We start from the raw sequence: 23,036 nt of genomic DNA, 5'->3' as shown, positions 1-23,036 counted from the left end.
TGTACAAAATTGTTCAGAATAATAAATCCAATAAACAGTTTGATCATAAAACTGGAATTATAAAATATAATTTATTTAACTTAATTAACCTTGTAGAGGATAAAGCAAACACATGTACTAAACTACTCAAATAAATGCTTTGCTCAATTTGAGTTAGTCTGACTATAAAAGTCTGCTGCATTTAGTCAGCAATGGCTGAGCTGGAATTACTTTAAAAAAAGAGCCGTGCAAATTGTTCGGTTAAATTTTGTTTTTTAAGTTGAGCAATACATTATTTTTAAATGTGTGGGGTTAGTTTGTTTAACTTAAATTCAAGGGTACTTTCAGCATGTTCAGGTTTTAGTAAGTTGATAACTTACAAGATACTGGTACAAAAATTGTTCACAGTTTAAAAACAGTTGGATACAGGTTGACACTGACTTTAAAATAAACAGTGTGATTGTAAAACTGGAATTGCAACATAAATACAATTTATTCTACCTTAAGTAAAACAAGCAAAAAAACAAAACAAAAAAACAAATAAACAAAACTGAACAAACTTCACAAAACAAAGGTAATAGTTTGCATTGACATTTTTGAGTAGAATGGAAGTAAAATAAAAAGAGAATAACTTTACTGTACTAAATTACATAACTAAATGCTTTAGTAATCTTGAGTTAGTCTTTCTGTAAATGTTTCATGGCATTTACTTACAATAACTGAGTTGGAATTCCTTAAAAAGATACATGCAAATTGTTAACTTAATTTTTTTTTTTAAGTTGAGCTAGTATTTTCTTTTTTAGAGTGTGGTACCAGCTCAGCTAATACTCGTATATTTATATCTGTTTTATTGGACTTTTATCTGTTTTGATTTCAGTATTTAATTGCATTATACATCGAGTGAACACTAACTACCCTGCTGATGCTCCAAACTGTTTTTTGCCTTCCCTTCCACTCTCAGACCTACTCGGGCCTCTTCTGTGTGACCATCAACCCATACAAATGGCTGCCCATCTACGGCGGTAAAGTGGCCCAGATCTATAAGGGGAAGAAACGAAACGAAGTTCCTCCTCACCTCTTCTCCGTCTCTGACAACGCCTACCACGACATGATGATGGGTGAGGAGAGAATGATGGACTCCAGCTGTCTTGGGAGGAGGGTGGGGAACATAGTTGGGAACGACGGGGATCACAGAGCATATTATGTGTCCATTTACAAAGTCCTTCAGGGATTAAGTTCTTAAAAGTCATTACACAGTTGTGTTCTGGTCGGGTGGGGGGTGGGGTAGGGGGTGAATGCTGGAGGTATGTGTTTAGGGAGTAGAAAAATACTTTGAGGTCATTATGTGGCCTCATGGGAGTGCTGACAGCTGTTCGTGTTGTTCATGTTGCTGACACGCCATCTGTTAAAAGCATCAACAATCCTCTGTGTTGCTCAAAGGCACATCAGCAGTAATTATTCTTGATTCCTTCTCACACTCTCGTTTCTCTTCTCTCTTGTCCAGCACTTGAGAACCAGTCTCTGCTGATCACGTAAGGCAAAGCATATTATCCCCTTAACACCTATTGTCGCATATATGCTACAATATTTGACTCAAATATGCAACATACCAAATTGACCTGTATGCCTGTTGTCGCAAATTTGCAACATACCATCATTATTATTATAACATTATAACATAAAGTCATTACCAAAATACCAAAATTACTATTTATTTTTTGTGCAAAAGTGAAATTAATAATCTCAACATTATTTACCATCTACTTAAAGGCAAAAACACACACAAAACATTTTTTTATATACAGCTATATAAATTCAGGCGTTAAGGGGTTATTATTATTATTATTATTATTATTATTATTATTATTATTGTTATTATTATTTTTATTATTATTATTTTATTGTTGTTGGAGTCACATGTCTCATTACTGAAGAACATCCTTCTTCTGCATCTTTATCCCATGTTTTCCTCCAGTGGAGAATCTGGAGCTGGCAAGACTGAGAACACTAAGAAGGTCATCCAGTACTTTGCTAATGTTGGAGCGACTGGGAGCAAAGCTTCAGACTCCAAGGCAAGTGTGTGTGTGTGTGTGTGTGTGTGTGTGTGTGTGTGTGTGTGTGTAGGTGTGTGGGTGGGGGGCGGGGGGGGGGGGGGGGGGGGCGACAGCAGCTCCCAACACAGCAAAATGTTCAATAGATCTTCAACTCTCAAAGTGTTAAAATTAAAGTTATTTATGAGTTCATGTACATTAATGGCCCAAATATAACAAGAGGACTTATTTTTTTAGGGACCCTCTTATAATCGGGGTCTTCTCTGAAGACCTGAAATTACATTTTTATGTCTGCTAAGGACATAATAAAACCATCAGCGTTTATTTATTTGTCTGTCTGACAGTTAGCAGGATTACGTCAAAACTACTGCACAGATTCTCACCAAATTTGCACCACAGATAGATATTAGGCCATGGAAGACTTCACTGAATTTTGGAGGTGATCTGGATCAGGATTCTGGATCAAGATTTCAATTTGTAGGCTTCACTTTGTCAGATTTTGAGGATTACGTCAAAACTACTTAATGGATTTTCATCAGATTTTCGCCACACATTGGTGTTAGGCCATGGAAGACTCCATTAAATTTTGGAGGTGATCCGGATCCGGATTCTGAATCAGGATTTCACTTTGTAGACTTTTAAGGATTACGTCAAAACTACTTGACGGATACGACATCACAATGTAAAACCAAGATCAGGAAGATACTATTTTGTTTCAGCTTGTGAATCAAATATCAGATTGCAACATCTTGATCAGTTGGACCATTCTGGATCAGTATGCAGTTATTGCATTGTGTTGTGGAATCTGGTACCAGGCAAAGTCGGGGTCACAATGTGAATCACTGATTGTGTCCTCATCAACCCTTGGCAGACGTAAGAAATCTCCTATTGCTCTTGTTTGTGTTAAAATATGAACTCAGTAAAAACTGGGCCATTACAGTTATTCTCTACAGTTTTAACTTTGCGACACCTCCAGTGTTACTTTCTGACATATGAATATGTATTTTAAATATTAAAACGAATGTATATTCAATTTGGGGCCCGCCGTTCTTTCGTTGTGACGAGTTCTGCAAATTAATAAATTACTCTAAATCAGGTTAAAGAATTTAGAAATTTTATTTAAGATTTAAAATGTTAATTTTGCATAAAATCTATTTAATTGTGTGTAATTCATTGGAGTGCTCTCATGTTGCTCGGATCACCACAGTCGATCTAGCTTCAGGTGAATGGGCATTTTGTTTAAATAGATACACTTTTTCTTGTATTTTAAGGCAATCTGGGAAGATAAATACTGACTTTCTAGACATTGGTTTCAATATACAATTTTACTTATATTTTTAAACACAGGAAAGTTTGTAAATCTGCATTCAGCAGCATTCATCAGTCTTTGGTTATAAAAAAAAACCCTAGTTGATCACACCTTTGGACAGTGATGGGGGGTTGCAACCCCATCTAGATCCACCACTTATTTGGCATAGGATGTACAAGATCACTGGGGCAGAGGTGACCTTTGAACCCTGGAACTTCTTGCTGGGAAACAAAAGTGCTGTCACTGTGCCACTGTGCACTATAATGCATGTAATCATGACGTAGTGTAATTCTGTATGTGATTCACATAACATCAACATTCATTTTTGGCCCATTATCTAACATTCAGATAAATTCATAGTGCTTCAAAGTAAAGAATTTGGGCACATCTGCCTGAGAGAGAACTTTAACATTGTTTGGATTTAAAAATGTAATACAAAAAGGCCCCAGGTTAGGTTTGAACCCACAACCAGCACTGTCATGTTACTGAAAACTCACAGTATGTGTCGCAAAACCTCCTTTTTCTCAGTTCTCACTCATATTATGGAAAAGATTTAAACAACACCTTCAGAGAGTTAAATCTACACTGATATGGTCAACTCTGAGAAACAACTCCAATACAGTTAAAATGTTGCTAATGCTGAGTGTTAACATGATCCTTAACAATTAGAATCAACACTGAAACAGCTGAATCTGGCATTTTAACACTCCAGTGTTTGCTGTGTATGAGACAGTCTCTGTGTTTTTAGGTTTTAAAGGTCACAGGGTTTATGTGTGTTCTGGTGGTGATGTCTTCTGTTCTTTACTGGTCTGTTTTCTTCTTCTGCCTTCCCTCCAGGGCTCTCTAGAGGACCAGATCATTCAGGCTAACCCGGTGCTGGAGGCATTTGGCAACGCCAAGACCATCAGGAACAACAACTCCTCTCGCTTTGTGAGGTCACATACATACAAAATGTTTGACATTTTAAGTTACCACAAAGTGATGACTAACGTAATACACTATAATAATCTGTGTCTGGTTTAGGGAAAGTTCATCCGGATCCACTTTGGGCCAACAGCTAAGCTGGCGGGTGCCGACATTGAAACATGTGAGTGGATTTCATGGATTTGTTTTTTAATTACGTTGGATCCAGCTTTATTAGAATCAGACATCAAGTCTTTAGTTTTGAAGTGTTTGTCTCGTGAAGTGAAAGATGTACAGTGAACAACATTACATGGGAAGAACAGCGACAGAGTCTGAGGGTTGGACTTTATCAAGTCTGTGTGGTGGCTTCATTCCATCTTCAGGGTTTAGTGCTCAAATTTTTTTCCTTTTGGTCAGGTTCCAATATTTCTGAAACAACAATTCACATTTGTGTTTGTGTCTGAACCATAGAAACCAAACCAAACAAACAAACAAATAAATAAAAATACACACACAAAAAAACTACTACTACTACTATTAGGGACAGTTTGTGGGGGGGCACCTTTTTTATGGACCAAAATAAATAATTAAATCCCAGCCGAATGTTGTTTCTGAAGCCTTTATTCAGTCGCAAGTGACTCAGAAACATTTGTACCAGTCTGTGATTCAGCAAGGTGTAGCAAGGGAGTTCACCTTATTAGCCACAGATATTTCAGATGTTTTCTGTTACTTGTCATCATAACGTCATAGTATCACATTCAAAATTGTACAATACAAATTCAAATGAATAAAAAAAGAGGTTATAAAGTGTCTTTTCTCTGTGGTATATATTGTGGTGAAATATGCACCAAAATGCAGGAAATGGCACCGAAAAATACAAAATTTCCTTGGGGGAATTCTCCCCAGAGCCCCCCCCCCTCAGTCACACCTGACTCATTGGCAAATCCACCCCCCACTTTACAAAATTCTGGATCTGCCCCTGTCTGACTATAAGTTAACACTCAATTAAGTTGGTATAAGTATTACTTGTTAAATTCATTAAGTTGATTTGGGTCAACCTAATTAATTTGAGTGTTACCAACTGAAACACATTCTAAAGTTAAAGTTGCAGCAATACGCTTTTTTTTAATAACTTGAGCACCCCCACACAAAAAAAGCAAAACATCACTAAATTACATCAGTTAGTAACACATAGATTAAATTTGTCTAAACCAAATTAGCAAATGATGTAAAAACTACATGATAAGTTCATGTGATTCAACCTAATTCATTTATGTGTTACCAAATGAAGCACTAGGTTGGTCCAGCTATTCTTTTTTCAATGTACTTCTGCTACTGCTTCTACTACTACTAATAATAATCATTTATTTATATAAATCAAGTAACAGTAAGGAGATAAAAAATCATAGGCTAGAATAAAAGAAGGCATAAAATTCGATAATATAATTACATATGTAGTTAGGCATAAAATAAACTGATAAATTGCCATGCTTAAATGACTGCAGTAAGGATGGGGAATAAAAATGGGTTTTAAGAAACTGTGAACTCCAAACCTTTGTCCTAAACATCACCACATACAGAAGAAGGATATTGTTAATTTTGAGTGTTCACAGAAAGCCAGCTATCAATGACACCAGGCATATTTGTTTTATTCCAGATCATGTATGAAAGTGGTATGATCAATAATCTATCAATGTTTTCACTAACAGAAAATATTAGATTTTTGTTGAAAATGTTGAAAAAGTCACACCTGGTTAGTTTTACCCTGTAATGTGCACGTAGCCTTGTTGTCTGGGGCTGTGTTTTGTTTTGTCCTCTTGCCTTTATCATATGTTTGAGTGCATTTTTTTTTTCATCAGATCTATTAGAAAAGTCCAGAGTGATTTCCCAGCAGGCTGCCGAGAGAGGATATCACATCTTCTACCAAATTCTGTCTGGAAGGAAGCCAGAACTCATAGGTCAGACAGAAGAAACAGCAGCTCCATCACATTATAGGGAATTAGAATGCATGCACATGCTGTGAATCTAAAGAGAAATTAAAGACACTTTAACCCATGATCTTGGTCTTCAAGCCCAGATATGTTGCCAAAAATGAAAACCAATTCTTTGAAAAGTTAGTACATGGACAATCAGACAGAACTAGCTGCTCTACCGTCTCTGCCAGCATGTTTGGAAAATATGGGCCTTCATCTGTGATTCTTTACATTCTCTTAAATTAAAGACCTGAAATTAAGTGTATTGAGTCAGAGTTAAAAGTTACAACGGGAATTTATGTCATTTTTGACAAAATGTTTAATGGGAACAAATAGCACCTTGGGGTACTTCAGTAATTTAAGACCAGGATCTGCTTTTTTAGCCCCAGCTGTTACTGAGATCTGTGATCTGGATGAATTTATTTTAATTTTTTAAGTTACCATGGTGATGGTTCAGTTTCTAACACAGTGTTCCTTTAGAGCCTCTAGAAACTCAGGTCTTGCAAACAATTTGACTCCAAAATGAATGCTGTCTGACTAGCGGGCCCTGAGATATGCCATAAATGTGCACGGAAGCAAACAGACAGAAAGACAGGCAGATTATTGTGCACTAATGATGACTGCACAGTGCACATAAAGTTTCTGCATGAGTGCAATTCAATGAAAGAAGCCATTGTAAAAATACGATATCGCCAATAATAACGCAATTGCTTTGTATATTCTTAAAATATTTGTACATATAATCATAATTTCAAATATTTTAGTGCTGAGTGTCTCATTCCTGTATCTTCCAGAGGCTCTGCTGTTGAAGCCGGACCCCAAACAGTACGCGTGGGTGTGTCAGGGCGTCACTGTGGTGGACAACATGGATGATGGAGAGGAGCTGGCACTCACCGATGTGAGTCAAAGCTCAGACTTTTGTTTCTTGACTTCTGTGTGAGCTGCCTTAAGGAAGCAGTGCTCCAGAACAGAAAGGCTCCTTCATCCCTAGTTGATAGTATTGCTGGTTACATAACTTAAGCCACTTGATGGCGGTGTTGACTCTTTCTGTGTTGCTTTGTGCAGCACTGACACTGTGATTTTATGTCTACTCTCTGAATTTTTATTTGTGTCTCCACAGGAAGCCTTTGATGTCCTCGGCTTCACTCCGGAGGAGAAGATGAGCGTGTACAAGCTGACTGGAGGCATAATGCACTTTGGCAACATGAAGTTCAAACAGAAACCCAGAGAGGAGCAGGCTGATGTAGATTCCACTGAGGGTACAACCATCTCGCTTTACTCTGTCCATCTGACTGAGGTTACTCTGTTAGAGCTTTGCTTCTCATTTCCATCCATCCCTGTCTCATTTGCTATTCTGACCCATTTCTCTAAGACAATTAGTCACTAGCACTCAGGGTGGCAAAACATTTGATACGGCATTTTGATCTGCTATCTACAGGGACTTGAAATAAGTGTGACAGCCATCACAGGATGGTTGGTAGCAGTCAGTGAAGGATTACGCAAGAGTGAAAATGTAAAAATGCTCCAGTTATATTGTTTGTCGGATCATGCACAGTAAATTTTGCAGAGTAAAATTTACTCTGCTGGGATAACATATGGTCCCAGTCCAAATAGAGTTAAATTTCAATTCAATTTCAATTTATTGAACTTATAGAGCGCCAAATCATGACAGCGTCGCCCAAGGCGCTTCACAGAAAACAACTCAGCAATGAAAAATCAAAAGAAATTAAATCAGAAGATTAAAGAACATGATTAAAAGATTAAAAGCACAATAAAAAGTTAAAAGGATAAACAAATAAAATAATAAAATAATAAAAAGCATAGTAAACAATATGTCAAATAAATATACTCTATCACAGTGCTAAATCAACTCTGTCAAAGTGTAAAATCAACTCTTATTGGAGTAGAAACACATGATTTGACAAGATGGTAGAGCTGATTTCACGCTATAATAGAGTGTATTTTACTCTATTTAGACTGGGACCAAATGTCTGGGACTAGGACCAAATCCTGGCAGAGTATATTTTACTCAGCAAAATTTACTGTGTAGGGATTCCAAAAAGATATAGTTTGGACTATCTATCACCCCTTTTATGCCAGGTCCACGACCGAGTTGCGATCAAAACACAGCTTCTGCGCGCCATCACGCTCACTGACTCCCACTGGGGTTGCAGGCTGGTCACAATGGGGTCTCCATGGTCGGAAAAAAGATCCCTCTTGGTCGCCATCACTCTCCATCGGTCTCGAACAGGTGTGCGAGTGTATTGAACTGTTGTCAGGCGTGGCACAAATAGAGCAGGACACAAATGCAAACTCTCACTGCAGGTGCTGCTAGAATTCGGTTTAATCATAAAACAGGCAGGGATTCGGTACACAGGTGGTCTAGCAGCGAAGGCCAAGGTACAGATAGATGTGTGGCTGAGGCTTGGTCCAAAAAACAGGCTGAGGTAAAAAAACACAGCATGGTGGTATTCAGAGGCAAAGACACGTCCGAGGTCAAGGGCAAAACAAGGTCAAACACTGGCAGGCTGATACAAAGGCTAAACAAGATGAGAAACGGCTGGAAAGTGAAACACATTCAACAATCGGGCAGTGAACTTTGAGACTGTGAGGGCTTAAATAACTGGTGGTGTAATTATTGGAACAAGAAGCAGGTGTCAGTGAAAGTTTTGGAAGGGGGCGTGACTAGTGAACTAAGATTATGCATGGGCAAGATAATGGGGAAGGGAGTGCACAAAGTGGAGTGATGTCAGATACAAAGATGTGTGAGCAAGTGCAAGAGTGGGATTGAATGAAAATGCAAAGCAGACTGAATCAAAGAGTGGGAGACAAAGACACGAGGCAGGTGCGGGAAGTGGAGTGAACACAAACAAATGAGGACAATGTGAGAACAGAGCAAAAACAGAATATGATACTAGGGGACAAGAACAGAGCAAGAATCATGGGAACTAAAAGCAAACCAAGATATAATAAGTACAAAAGAAAAACTACATGAGAACTGATGAGAAAATCAATACTGAAGCAAAACTAAACAGGAACTGACTAATTAACAGAAAGCAAAGCCCAATATAAAAGTACAACAGAAAACAACAGAAATGAGAACAGCAGATAAACAAAACTGGTGACTACAGAATAGCGCAATAAATAAAAAAAACTAACTGATGAGCAATAAGTGACAGAACACAATCAGAAGAAACACTTGAAGATAAATAATAACCAAAACCAGTGACTAAGGCATAATACAATTAATGTGACAAACAGAATAAAACTAAGACTAAATCAATATAAGGGACCAAGAGTAAAAGCAAAAAATAAATAATAGCAAAACTATATGCGTGAGCAGCAAATAATATACAGAAGATAAATAAACAGAAACCGTTCATAAGGGCTGCATGACCATGATAACAAAACATGAATAACCACACAGGGGCTCAGAACAGAGATATGGATGCAAATCCATACTTATGGCAAACGGCCCTAAAGGGCCGGATCATGATAATTGTTTAAAAGACTCGCACAAGTTGTGCAACCAGTTAACAGATACATGGGTCTCATCGGTCTTGATAAACTCACACACGTCTCAACTCACTCTCATGGTGATCCTATGGGACCTAATAGACTCTCATTTGACTCTACATGGGGTTGCTTCAATGATCGCGGATATTAACATATTATTCACTTCCACAATTCAGTCGCAGTGCAAGCTTGGTGTAAACGCAAATAACAGATCACAATGGAGATCAAACAAGACTTGTATGAGTTTACAAAATTTCATAATCTTGTAGGTCTTATATAGGTCTCAGGCCGGTGTAAACGGGGCATATGATTGAATGCTATGGAGGTAGGGGGTAAAAACAGCAAAAATAGTGACCAGGGTCGGTTTCACAAGATTCAAAAATTATAATGGAATAGTTGTATTGAATACTTGGTCTCCAAAGTAATGGTCAAACCAGGTCAGCGTCCCTTGGATTCTATGATGTTTTACCCTGCAACATGATCATTCAGCACAAGAGATGGTGCAGACTATTCCCTTTTAGAACCCCATTAACTCAACCAATAATTTGTATCAGTTTTCATCAAAATTGCAGAAAGTTTCTGACCCATGTACAATCTGATATTTACATTTGTCACCATTTTTGCAGTTTGTACCTCATAACTCTATAACATTCAGTCACAGATAGTTGAAACTATACCTTTTTAGAATCTTGGTCAAACAAATAATGTGGTATAGTTTTCAATATGACTGGAAAATTTCTAAATCGTTAACCCCTGTGTAATCCTTCACTGACCCCTACGTGGCTACAGTTACCACCCTGGGATGGTTATCTTCCATAAATATTAATTATGTATAGATACCTAGTAAATTATAGATGGTAGGTTACCACCCTGGGTGGTAATGACATCTCCAATTTCAGGGGTCTGGACCAAGGCCTAAATGTTGAAACTGTTCTGTGTATTTGTCTACAGTGGCTGACAAAGTTGCCCACCTCATGGCCATCAATTCTGGGGAGCTACAGAAGGGCATAACCCGGCCCCGTGTCAAAGTTGGCAATGAGTTTGTGACAAAAGGTATCACTGAGACATTTTTTAGAACATCGTAGAACGTTCTTGTTTAGCTGTTTGAATATCATTTATACAACTTGAGCCTTTCAAAGGTCAGACCCAGGACCAGTGTGTGTACTCCATCGGTGCTCTGGCAAAAGCCATCTACGACCGCATGTTCAAGTGGATGGTGACCCACATCAATAGAACCCTGGACACTAAGATGCAGCGCCAATACTTCATAGGAGTGCTGGATATTGCTGGGTTTGAGATCTTTGAGGTTAGAATCTGAGTGGTGGGCTGAGATGGAGGTGATGATTTGTCACCTGCATGTTCTATGTTTGTCACATTCTTTTTTTGTTGTCTAGTTTAACAGCTTTGAGCAGCTGTGCATCAACTTCACCAATGAGAAGTTGCAGCAGTTCTTCAACCATCACATGTTTGTGCTGGAGCAGGAAGAGTATAAGAAGGAGGGCATTGACTGGGTTTTCATCGACTTTGGTCTGGACCTGCAGGCTTGCATTGACTTGCTGGAGAGGGTAACATTCACAAGTGCACACACCCAGTCAGTCAGTCAGTCAGTCAGTCAGTCAGTCAGTCATATCAGTGGTTCTCATTTTTTCCTTTTACGCTTCGTCTTTTGTCTGTCCATCTCTCTTGTTCTCTTCTCCAGCCTATGGGGATATTCTCTATTTTGGAGGAACAGTGTGTGTTTCCAAAGGCAACAGACACAACATTCAAAACTGCTCTTTATGACAACCACCTGGGCAAGTCCAACAACTTCCTTAAGCCAAAAGGTGGGAAGAAAGGACCTGAGGTGCACTTTGAGCTGGTGCATTATGCTGGCACAGTGAGTACAGGATTACATAAAACCACATGACACATTTAGGTCACTCAGCAAAAAATACACTAAAGAAACCTTAAAAACGGGATAGAAACTATATGTTTCTCTCTTGAGATAAAAGAGGGCTTCATATCCTTGCCATTATCTTATTCTTGAACAAAATAATGATCGTATGTCACAGTATGTCTCTTATAATACATATATTATACTGAAGTGCTATGTTGTGAAACATGGAATGCCTCAGGGCTCTGTTCTGTGACCATTGTTATTTTTGCTCTATAAAGCATCTCTTGAATGGATTATACAGAGTCAAGGGATTAATTTTCACAGCTATGCTAAGGGCATGGCTAATGATGCAGGTTGGGTCTCTCCTGATGTATCTTTGGAAGCTTGTTTGGTGGAAGCCATCTATTTTTGGACTTTTCAGGTCAGTTCTCTTAGAATTTGTGAAATACGATACATCTCCCAAAGTTTTCCTCTCTCAGCCCATTGGCTAATTCTGTGTTCAAAAGGTGAAAAAAAGTCAGGAGGGTATGAGTCTTTTTCCTACCTATTACTGTTTTTAATTGTACTAAATATGTGAAAAACTTGATAATAATTGTTTTTGAAAGCACTATACAAGTATTCATTCATTCATTCATTCATTCATTCATTTATGCATTTTCTGCCACTTATCTGGGTCTGGGTAACAGCAGCAGCGGACTAAGCACCCCATCCCACACTTCCCTATCCTTGGCTAAGCATTGTAACACTTTCCAAGGGATCCCGAGAGGTTCCCAAGCCAGCTGGGAAATATAATCCCTCTTGTGTGTCCTGGCTCTTCACTGGGGCCTCCTCCCAGTTGGATGTGCTGGGAAGACCTCCCGAGAGAGGCAACCAGGGGGCATCTTCACAGATCCCTGAACCACCTCAGCTGGCTCCTTTCGATGCAAAGAATATTTCTAGAATGTTTAGCGATGACAAGTACATAAATGTTGTTTGTTGCTCTCTCAGGTTGGGTACAATATCGCTGGCTGGTTGGAAAAGAACAAGGACCCCCTGAATGAGACGGTAGTTGGACTTTTCCAAAAGTCCTCCATGCCCCTGCTGGCTGCACTCTTCAAAGAAGAGGAAGCTACTGCAGGAACCAAGAAACAGAAGAAAGGTTCTTCCTTTCAAACTGTCTCCAACTTCTACAGGGTAACAAACATGCACACGTTTTTAAAATGTGCACATTCTGATATTTTCATCCTGACTGTGAACTCAACCCTGTACTCAAATGAACTAAACTAAATAAAATTTAATTCTAGTCTAATGTAAACCCTAAAAACAAGTGGAACGATGTCTCAAAAGACAACAATTTTGTAAATGTTTTTTGTAGAAACAATAACTAAATAATACTATTGAGGCCATGTAAATGAGTGTTCTGTAGTTTTATTAACTTGTTGCGTAGAATGTCAGAGATATCAAATAAACTGGGAAAATGTTTCAGGGTTTTTTTATATATCTGAAACTTTTCAGAAATCTCAGTTTACATTATAAATTGTTTTTAAAAGGTCACATGTCAGATTATACATTTTTAAAACGGGCTTGAATTGGTCACCAGGTGTTTGATGTTAAAAATTGGCATCAAAAGTGTCACATAGACACTCAGGTGAAGCATAATTACAACCATAAATTTCACAACACCCATAATTTTTTGGTTCTCCACGAGACCATGGGTGCAATTTGGTGGGGGATAGGGGGACATGTCCCCCCACCCCACCTTTTCAACCAGGGGGGAAAGCATATGGTACGTCCCCCCCACCTTCTGACATATATGTGTGTACTTGAAACATGCTATGCCAGTCTTATGTGCAAACCATGTCAGTCTTATGTGCAAACCATGTCAGAATAGTATCTTTGTTTCTGCAAGTTTGTATTTTTAGCAGCATTGACTTGTTTACAACACCTGTTTCTTGTTTGTCACATTCGGAATTTTCTGGGACTGCATTTGCCCAGATTTGAAACCAAAAATAGTTGCCTGTAGGGACTAGTGTCTACACATAAGTATCAATGGACCATATGCTAATTTACTAAATTCTGAAAGTTAGAAAAGGAAATCAGAAAAGCTATCTGGGACCTCAGAAAGCCCATCTGCAATTATTGCTTGATCTCCAAAATCAGTCTATGCAAGCGAAATTATGTTCAGTATGAGTGTTGTCATTAGTGCCACTTCGAAAATTAAATTCATGATAAGTAATTTATCCTAAACTTATGATCTGTTGTTTTTCAAACTTATGCAGAAACAAATCTTCAGAAAAAAAATACAGTATGCGATAGTTAATAATTATTAAGAGCCTGTTCTTTCATATTTATGAATACATTTTACCACATTGCAGTTGTTTTTTTAGTGAAAACTCAACCTATCCATTCTTTTTGAGTTCTACACATGTGGTGATACCTTATTTACACCAGGATGTTAATGAAATCAATGCTGGCTATTCTCAGAATAAAGTACTTATATCCACAGTTTCAAATTGCATAAGTCAAATGGTGTCTTTATGGTCTACTCAAAACATTAAAATTACTGTTCTCGATGCTCAGAATGCATCTGAGCTTATCTAGAAACCATTGGCTAGAAACCCCCCGCCTATGGGCTTCGACTCAGCGGGCCTCGCACTTTGTCCCCCCCAGTTTCTAGTTCTAAATTGCGCCCTTGCATTAGACTGCAAAGTAAGGTATTTGATGTATTTTTGAGATGTTCCTAATTCATTACATCAATTAAAGTTGTACCACCAGTGAACTTTGAAATCCCGAAAGGTATAACATTTAGTGCCTGATTTACTAAAGGCCTGCTTAAACTGAGAACTGTGCACGAAGCATCTCTGTGCATTCCACCATCAGAATGCTTCATAATTAGTGCAGCAGATAAGAGAATATTTAGAGCAGAATCCTGAAAATGGTGATAAAAGCATCAAATTCAGCAGAAATACTAAAAAACGATTGGCCACTTGAATTTCCAGTCAGCGTTCAGGTAGAGGTCAATTGAAAAATTACACAGGGGTCAAAATTAAAAGATGCTCCAATCATATTGAAACCTACACCACATTATTTACCTGATCATAAATATTACAAAAAGGTATAGTTTGGACTATCTGTGACTGAATTCTATGGAGTTATGGGATATTAACAGCAAGAATGATGACAAAGGTCAGTATCAGTTTGTACAGGGGTGAAAAGATAAAGTTGCTCCAATTTTGTTAAAAAGTGATGCAAATTATTAGTTGATTTAACAGGGTTTTAAAAAGGAATAGTTTGGACCATGTATCATGCTTAGTTATCATGTTACAGGGTAACATATGTCACATGTCATAGAATCCAATGGACGTTGACCTTGTTTGACCTTTACTTTGGAGACCAAGCATTCAACACTGTCAAAACTACTCCATTTATTAATCCTATTAGCTCAACCAATAATTTGCATCACTTTTTGTACCAACATTGGAGCAACTTTAACTTTTGATCCCTGTACAAACTGAAACTGACCTTTGTCACCATTTTTGCTGTTTTTATCTCATAACTCCATAGAATTCAGTCATGGATAGTCCAAACTATACCTTTTTGGAATCTTTATGATCAAGCAAATAATGTGGTGTAGTTTTCAATATGATTGGAGCATCTTTTAATTTTGACCACTGTGTAATTCTTCAATTGACCCCTACCTGACCACTGATTGAAAATTCAAATGGTCAATGAATTTTTTTCAAAAGACGAATGTCTCAGGAGTATTTCTGCCAAATTTGATGCTTTTATCACCATTTGCATGATTGTTTCAGTTATCTGCTGCACTAAATTATTCACCATTTTGCTAAATCACCATGGATAAAAGATTTAACTGTCTGAAATAGGAGACTATTTTCTTTTTCTTTTTTTGTTTTGCTATTTTTTTATTGCCAGCATGTGAACACCCTCAGTTATCTGTCAGAGTGTGTGCACAATGAAGCGCAAAGTACACACTGCAAGTGAATAAACTCCTTATCTACCATTATCAGAAGACAACAGAAGGGGTCAAAGCAAGAAACGTAAACAAAAAAAAGAAAGGTCACGGCTGGATCTGAGGTAATTATTGTTTACAGTGAGAGTGGTGGATACATGGTACAGCCTGCCAGAGGACATAGTAACAGCACCAAGTGTAAACAGTTTTAAAAATAGATTAGATAAATATTGGAGAAATGATAGTGAATATGATATAGTCAGCATTAGGTAAATCAATAAAATTTACTGCTATTCGAGTACTGCGTTGTATTCCATGTAGTGTATATCATATCTGGATAAAAAGGTGCCTGATTTAGCTTATGTGGTTGATTTAATTTCATTTTGCACTAATGGCCATTAACACATGCAAAACTCTCATTCACATACTGCTGTCTGCGTCACATTACTGTCTGCTATCAATTTTTCATTTACTCTGAGTGAATCACCTGCAAACCCGTCTTCACCTTCATGTGCAAACGTTTGGATAGTCCACACAATTTAGCACTTGTTATCTGGGATCTGAGTAAGTCAGGCATTTAGTTTTTAATTGCGAAAGATCGGTCAAAATTTTACCTCAGTGGTAAATGCTACAACTTTTGTGATGACTGGAAGTACAACTTTAACTGGAGGAATGGATTCAGAACATCTCAAAATGACATGAGATACCTTAGCTTGTATTGGTCTTTGAAAAATAGGAAAAGTTCTGGGTGTAACATTTAAGGTTAAATTTATAATAATAATAATAAAAATGAGTTCTGCAAGTAACAATCTGTGTCTGAGTAGAAAGGAAGCAGGTCAGAATTGGACCTTCATGGAGCCGTGTCAGGCTGAGATTTTGCTTAAAGCAGTGTAGTTTATGTAAGCACACATATAAAAGTGTGGGACTTTGAAGATATTTACCATGAAATCCCAACCATATTTAACTGTAAATGGCAGATTAACAAAGTATTTTGCACATTATGGCCTCTGTTAGGCAACTAGAAACTTATCAACTAGGTTTGATTAACCTAAGCCCTGATCAAAGTGAGAGAATGAGAAATAACTGAACTGTCTGAAATTATTGCTGGGTTTTGCTGAAATATTTATGAATATGGTAAACGTGTGCTGTGTGTGTGTGCATGACAGGAGCAACTGAACAAGCTGATGAGCACGCTGCGAAGCACGTCTCCCCACTTTGTCCGCTGCATCGTCCCCAATGAGTTCAAGCAGCCAGGTCAGTGGGGCAGCAGCGTGCATGTGCCTGCTAAACAACAGTATTTGGAAACACAATCTTTTTCATATTAAGTTCTTCTGGATTCTCCTTTTTTCCACCCACCCCCCAATTAATGACACAAGTTTTACACCAGATGCCCTTCCTGACACAACTCCACATTACATGGAGAGTGGGCAGGGGTCTTGAACCAGGAACCTTCTGCTCTGGAAACAAGGCCACTAACCACTTGTTGTGCAGGAAGCAATGAATCTTATTCTGAATCAATTAATTTATTCAGCATTTGGAACATTTATGCAAAGGTTTCATTGAAACAGTTATTGTGTGTGTGTGTGTTTAGAAACAGCGAATCATCTTCTCAATCAAAGAATCCCCACTGTCCACTCAATGTTGTCACTGTGTCGCAAGCTTTTTGAAACACTGAATGTTTTTTTCTGAAACTGTGCTTTTTTTGTAGTGTTTCAAGTGAAGCATTTTCTGAAGCATTTTTGGAGCATTTTTTTTTTTTTGAAAGATTAAATATTTTCTGAACCAACAGTTTAATGTTTTAAGTGTTTCCACACTATTTCCAAAAGTACTGTTTTATTTAGTAGTTTGTGTATTTCCAAACAGCAACATATTTTCTGTTATTATTTTCCCTATTTTGTTTGTTAGTTTTTGAAATTGTTAATTTGGTTTGAAGTATCAAAAAGCCTTTCTGTCATCACTATGTGACACATATGCTCAAGCAGAAATCCCATGTCAACCTAAAAAATGTGCTTCATCTTTTCTAAAGATGTTTCTGAATACTATCATAAATGTCCAGCATCATGGACTTTTTCTCCCTCACACTGTGCAGGTGTGACAGATAACCACCTGATTCTGCATCAGCTGGCCTGTAATGGTGTGCTGGAGGGTATCCGTATCTGCAGGAAAGGATTTCCCAACAGGCTGCAGTACCCAGAATTCAAACAAAGGTCTGACTCTATTACACTTAACAAAATATAAATGCAACACTTTTGTTTTTGTTCCCATTTTTCATGAGCTGAACTCAAAGATCTAAAACATTTTCTATAAACACAAAAGACCTATTTCTCTCAAATATTGTTCACAAATCTGTCTAAATCTGTTAGTGAGCACTTCTCATTTTCTGAGATAACCCATTCCACCTCACAGGTGTGGCATGTCAAGATACTGATTAGACAGCATGATTATTGCACAGGTGTGCCTTAGGCTGGCCACAATAAAAGGCCACTCTGAAACATGCAATTTTGCTTTGGGGGGGTGGGGGTCAGAAAATCAGTCAGTATCTCGTGTGAGCACCATTTGCCTCACGCAGTGCAACACATCTCTTTCCCATAGAGTTGATCAGATGCCATCGAATGTGAGCCTTTGCCCACTCATGTCAGTTACGACTACAAACTGCAGTCACGTCGAGACCCCGATGAAGACAATGAGCATGCAATGAGCTTCCCTGAGACAGTTTCTGACAGTTTGTGCAGAAATTCTTTGGTTCTGTAAACCGGTTGTTGTAGCAGCTGTCCGGGTGGCAGGTTTCAGATGATTTTGGAGGTGAACATGCTGGACGTGGAGGTCCTGGGCTGGTGTGGTTACATGTGGTCTGCCAAATTCTCTGAAAAGCCTTTGGAGATAGCTCATGGTAGAGAAATGAACATTCAATTCACAAGCAACAGCTCTGGTTGACATTCCTGCAGTCAGCATACCAATTGCATGCTCCCTCAAAACTTGCAACATCTGTGGCATTGTGCTGTGTGATAAAACTGCACATTTCAGAGTGGCCTTTTGTTGTGGCCAGCCTAAGGCACACTTGTGCAATAATCATGTTGTGGCACACCTGTGAGGTGGGATTAATTATCTCAGCAAAGGAGAAGTGCTCACTAACACAGATTTAGATTTGTGAATAATATTTGAGAGAAATAGGTATTTTGTGTATATAGCAAATGTTTTAGATCTTTGAGTTCAGCTCATAAAAAATGGGAGCAAAAACAAAAGTGTTGCATTTATATTTTTGTTCAGTGTATGCACCTTTCACTTTTTACTTTTCTAATTGATGTGTATCTATGTTCACAGATATTTTTGCAGGCTATCATAAATGCTTGAGTGTCTTTTGAATCCAAACCCAAAACTTCAAGCTTCTTGCACATCCTTCATGCCATCCTCCTATTTACGTTACAATTTTCAGTTTTTTTTTCTTCTTGTATTGGCTTCTAGGTACTATATACTCAACCCCAACGTCATCCCAAAGGGATTTGTTGACAACAAGAAGGCATCTGAACTCCTCTTAAGTTCTATTGGCCTGGAAGATATGGAGTATCGAATTGGCCACACCAAGGTACATCATCCCGAGGGTTCGCTGCTAAATTTTAAAAGTTTTGCTGTGGAAACTTGGAAGGTTTACCATTCAGAATCTGTCAAAGATTTTATGGATTTCAGCCCTGAAAAACAAGTAGATAGATAGATAGATAGATAGATAGATAGATAGATAGATAGATAGATAGATAGATAGATAGATAGATAGATAGATAGATAGATAGATACCACCCCAATTCCAATGAAGTTGGGTCGTTGTGTAAAATATAAATAAAAACAGAAGAAAATGATTTGCAAATCCTCTTCAACCTATATTCAATCGAATACACCACAAAGACAAGATATTTAATGTTCAAACTGATAAACGCTTGTTGTTTTGTGCAAATATTTGCTCATTTTGAAATGGATGCCTGCAACACGTTTCAAAAAAGTTGGGACGGGGCAACAAAAGACTGGACAGCAGGTCAGTAGTAAAATAAATTAGCACCCCCCTCCCCTTTTCATTAAACAAAATAACAGTTTATGAGATTACAAACTGCATTTTTAAAGAATTTGCAAGCCAGCAAATAAGTGATAGTTCTGTGCAATTATAGAGCTGGTACATGACAATATATGTATAAAAAAACAACTGATGCAACCTGCAAACATCTAAAACTTATTATGTAGGTCTATCACCTAAAAACAATAAAGTATTTTCAAAGACAAAAAGTGATCCCACATTTTCATCAGATATTTAACAGCATTTTATTATTTTCAAATGTTTTTCAACACATTAAATGTGCTTAGAATATTTGCACAGAGCAGCATGTCACACCAGTTTTTTTGCAAACTGTCTTTTACTAGTTGTCCACATTCCACTCATTCGTGTTGTGTATAAATGTGCTGTGTATGATTGATTTATTTCTCCATCATACATTTCTTCAGTTCTCTTCCATTATTCACCTGTCTGTTCTCCTCCTGCTCCTCCTCCTGCTCCAGGTGTTCTTCCGTGCAGGTGTCCTGGCAAAGCTGGAGGACATGCGTGACGAGCAGCTGGCGAAGATCATAACCATGCTGCAGGCTCGCCTCAGAGGAACTCTGATGAGGATTGAATTTAAGCAGATGGTGGACAGACGGTCAGTGTGTGACGGGTTTGCTCACAGCTGCTCTTTTAGCGGGTTTTGATGTATTATTTCTATGTGTGTGATGCAGAATTGCACTGATGGCTATACAGCGCAACGTCAGGAAGTTCCTTCAGCTACGCTTCTGGGGCTGGTGGAAACTCTACACAAAGGTAAACCCACACACACACACACACACACACACACACACACACACACACACACACACACACACACACACACACACACACACACACACACACACACACATGCACTCATCTCTGTCCTTTGTGCCCTCCAGGTGAAGCCGCTGCTGATGGTCGCTCGTCAAGAAGAGATCTTCAAGGCTAAGGAAGAGGAGCTGAGGGCAGCTGTGGAGAAGGTCAAGGAGCTGGAGAGCAAGATCAAAGATCTGGATGAGAAGATGGTGACTCTGTCGCAGGAGAAGAACGACCTCACACTGGCGCTGGCAGCGGTAAGACTCCATCCTCACAAATTCACACACAAGCCACAATGGCTCCATGCTGTTTATGCCAAGTTCTTACTCTACCATCTGAATGGCCACAGCAGAAATCAAGACTGATCAGACCAGGCACGGCTTTCCACTCTTCCGTTGTTCCTCAGTTTCTTTTCTGTCCATTCTTCTCTGACCATTATGGTCAACAAGGAATTTTGAACCCACAGAACATCTTCTTGATGGATGTTTCTTTTTTGTATGAAATTTCTCTGTAGACCAGAGTGATGGTTGTGCCTGAAACTCCAAGTAGATCAACAGTTTGTGAAAAACTCAAACCAGCATGTCTGGCAACAACAGTCTTGTTCAAAGTTACTAAGTCTGTATTTTTCTCCATTCAGATGTTTGTTTTGAACATCAGCTGATCAACCCAAATGTTTCATGTTTCTGACTGATTAGAATTTTTCTTTGATGTGAAACGTTGAATAGGGACATGATAGTATGGTAGCTTATACTTGGGTAAGGGTCAATAAAGGATAATGCTGGCCTTGTTTGATAATTACTTTGGAGACCAAGTTTTCAACATGGTCAAAACTATTCCATTTATTAATCATAAGAGCTCAACCAAAGAAAGAACACAGGAAACAGCAGACACATAAGGACCATAGCACCATAGGAGGTAAAGATGTTCAGGCTGTCAGTATCCTATGGTGTCATCTTTTTAAATTTTTTATTAAAGCTTACTGCTGTACCCAGAGTGAAAAGTGAACTCCTGTAAGGTCATCAGAGGTAATAAATGCCTGAACGTTCACTAACTCATCTCCTATAGGAGCAAGACACCCTGGGTGATGCTGAGGAGCGCTGCACCCAGCTGATGCACCAGAAGGTCCAGTTGGAGGAGAAAGTGCAGGTAATATGATTTTCTGTGCTCTATGTACAGTAACATTAAAGAGAACGGCACACAGCAGATCACATACCTCCACCAAGACACAACAGTTTCATCAGTCACATTATCCCCAACTCTCCAAGCCCCATTCTCCAGTTTCACAGATATGCATCCTGGAAAGTGATGATTTGAAATGTCCATAACTTGGAAAACTTTAAACCATCCAGGAAAGTGTCTGCCCTGATCCAGAATATTCCTTCATTGGTCTTGTTTTATCTATGGTGCGATTTTCAAGATATTCAAGAATTCCTTCTTTCTGTCTATTCCGAACTTTGACATTTTGGTAAACCTTGCATTTCTGTGGAGCCTGTAATATCATTGTAATGCTGTGACACCACTGGGAGATTTTCCAGAAGCACCAAGGAAGTGTGAAGTTATACTACGGGCAGGTTTGGGGAGTAATGGAATACATGTAACGGTGTTACGGAATTAGGATACAAAAAAAAGGTAACTGTATTCCGCTACAGTTACAGAAAAAAAAGACCTATTCAGATTACAGGTATATTTAGTAAAAATGGGGATTACTTCGCAGCATTACAATTTTAATGCATTTTATGATATTATCAATCAATCAATCAATCAATCAATCAATCAATCAATTTTTTATATAGCGCCAAATCACAACAAACAGTTGCCCCAAGGCACTTTATATTGTAAGGCAAGGCCATACAATAATTACGTAAAACCCCAACGGTCAAAACGACCCCCTGTGAGCAAGCACTCGGCTACAGTGGGAAGGAAAAACTCACTTTTAACAGGAAGAAACCTCCAGCAGAACCAGGCTCAGGGAGGGGCAGTCTTCTGCTGGGACTGGTTGGGGCTGAGGGAGAGAACCAGGAAAAAGACATGCTGTGGAGGGGAGCAGAGATCGATCACTAATGATTAAATTAATGATGGTTCAGGGTCACCTGATCCAGCCCTAACTATAAGCTTTAGCAAAAAGGAAAGTTTTAAGCCTAATCTTAAAAGTAGAGAAGGTGTCTGTCTCCCTGATCTGAATTGGGAGCTGGTTCCACAGGAGAGGAGCCTGAAAGCTGAAGGCTCTGCCTCCCATTCTACTCTTACAAACCCTAGGAACTACAAGTAAGCCTGCAGTCTGAGAGCAAAGCGCTCTATTGGGGTGATATGGTACTACGAGGTCCCTAAGATAAGATGGGACCTGATTATTCAAAACCTTATAAGTAAGAAGAATAATTTTAAATTCTATTCTAGAATTAACAGGAAGCCAATGAAGAGAGGCCAATATGGGTGAGATATGCTCTCTCCTTCTAGTCCCCGTCAGTACTCTAGCTACACATTGGTAAATACGGTCAATAGTATTTTCCTGGACAATGTGGAAAAAGATGAAATAAGAAATATTGTAAAAAACTGTGTAAGCAAAAGATCAACTGACCATGAAGATTTAGACATGATGACTGT

The 23,036-nt window shown here is 38.5% G+C and overlaps 1 protein-coding gene across 1 annotated transcript in view; it reads left to right on the top strand.

Annotated features, from left to right (window-relative positions):
* Window positions 1-23,036, top strand: part of LOC117527508 (myosin-16-like) — a 56,557-nt gene that overhangs the window by 796 nt on the left and 32,725 nt on the right. Inside the window, exons 3-22 of the mRNA XM_034189895.1 lie at window positions 941-1,097; window positions 1,484-1,511; window positions 1,955-2,069; window positions 4,177-4,269; window positions 4,363-4,426; window positions 6,102-6,200; window positions 7,010-7,113; window positions 7,336-7,474; window positions 10,683-10,784; window positions 10,871-11,037; window positions 11,126-11,296; window positions 11,431-11,607; window positions 12,595-12,780; window positions 16,723-16,810; window positions 17,646-17,763; window positions 19,019-19,139; window positions 20,096-20,232; window positions 20,309-20,390; window positions 20,519-20,692; window positions 21,501-21,581. Coding sequence (XP_034045786.1) covers window positions 941-1,097; window positions 1,484-1,511; window positions 1,955-2,069; window positions 4,177-4,269; window positions 4,363-4,426; window positions 6,102-6,200; window positions 7,010-7,113; window positions 7,336-7,474; window positions 10,683-10,784; window positions 10,871-11,037; window positions 11,126-11,296; window positions 11,431-11,607; window positions 12,595-12,780; window positions 16,723-16,810; window positions 17,646-17,763; window positions 19,019-19,139; window positions 20,096-20,232; window positions 20,309-20,390; window positions 20,519-20,692; window positions 21,501-21,581 — 2,403 coding nt within the window. The remainder of the gene's footprint in view (window positions 1-940; window positions 1,098-1,483; window positions 1,512-1,954; window positions 2,070-4,176; window positions 4,270-4,362; window positions 4,427-6,101; window positions 6,201-7,009; window positions 7,114-7,335; window positions 7,475-10,682; window positions 10,785-10,870; window positions 11,038-11,125; window positions 11,297-11,430; window positions 11,608-12,594; window positions 12,781-16,722; window positions 16,811-17,645; window positions 17,764-19,018; window positions 19,140-20,095; window positions 20,233-20,308; window positions 20,391-20,518; window positions 20,693-21,500; window positions 21,582-23,036) is intronic.

The sequence above is a fragment of the Thalassophryne amazonica genome, chromosome 16 (genome assembly GCF_902500255.1).
Source record: "Thalassophryne amazonica chromosome 16, fThaAma1.1, whole genome shotgun sequence".
Taxonomy (NCBI): Eukaryota; Metazoa; Chordata; class Actinopteri; order Batrachoidiformes; family Batrachoididae; genus Thalassophryne; species Thalassophryne amazonica.
The sequence above is the reverse complement of the archived record's forward strand: the minus strand, read 5'-3'. Positions and strand labels throughout refer to the sequence as shown.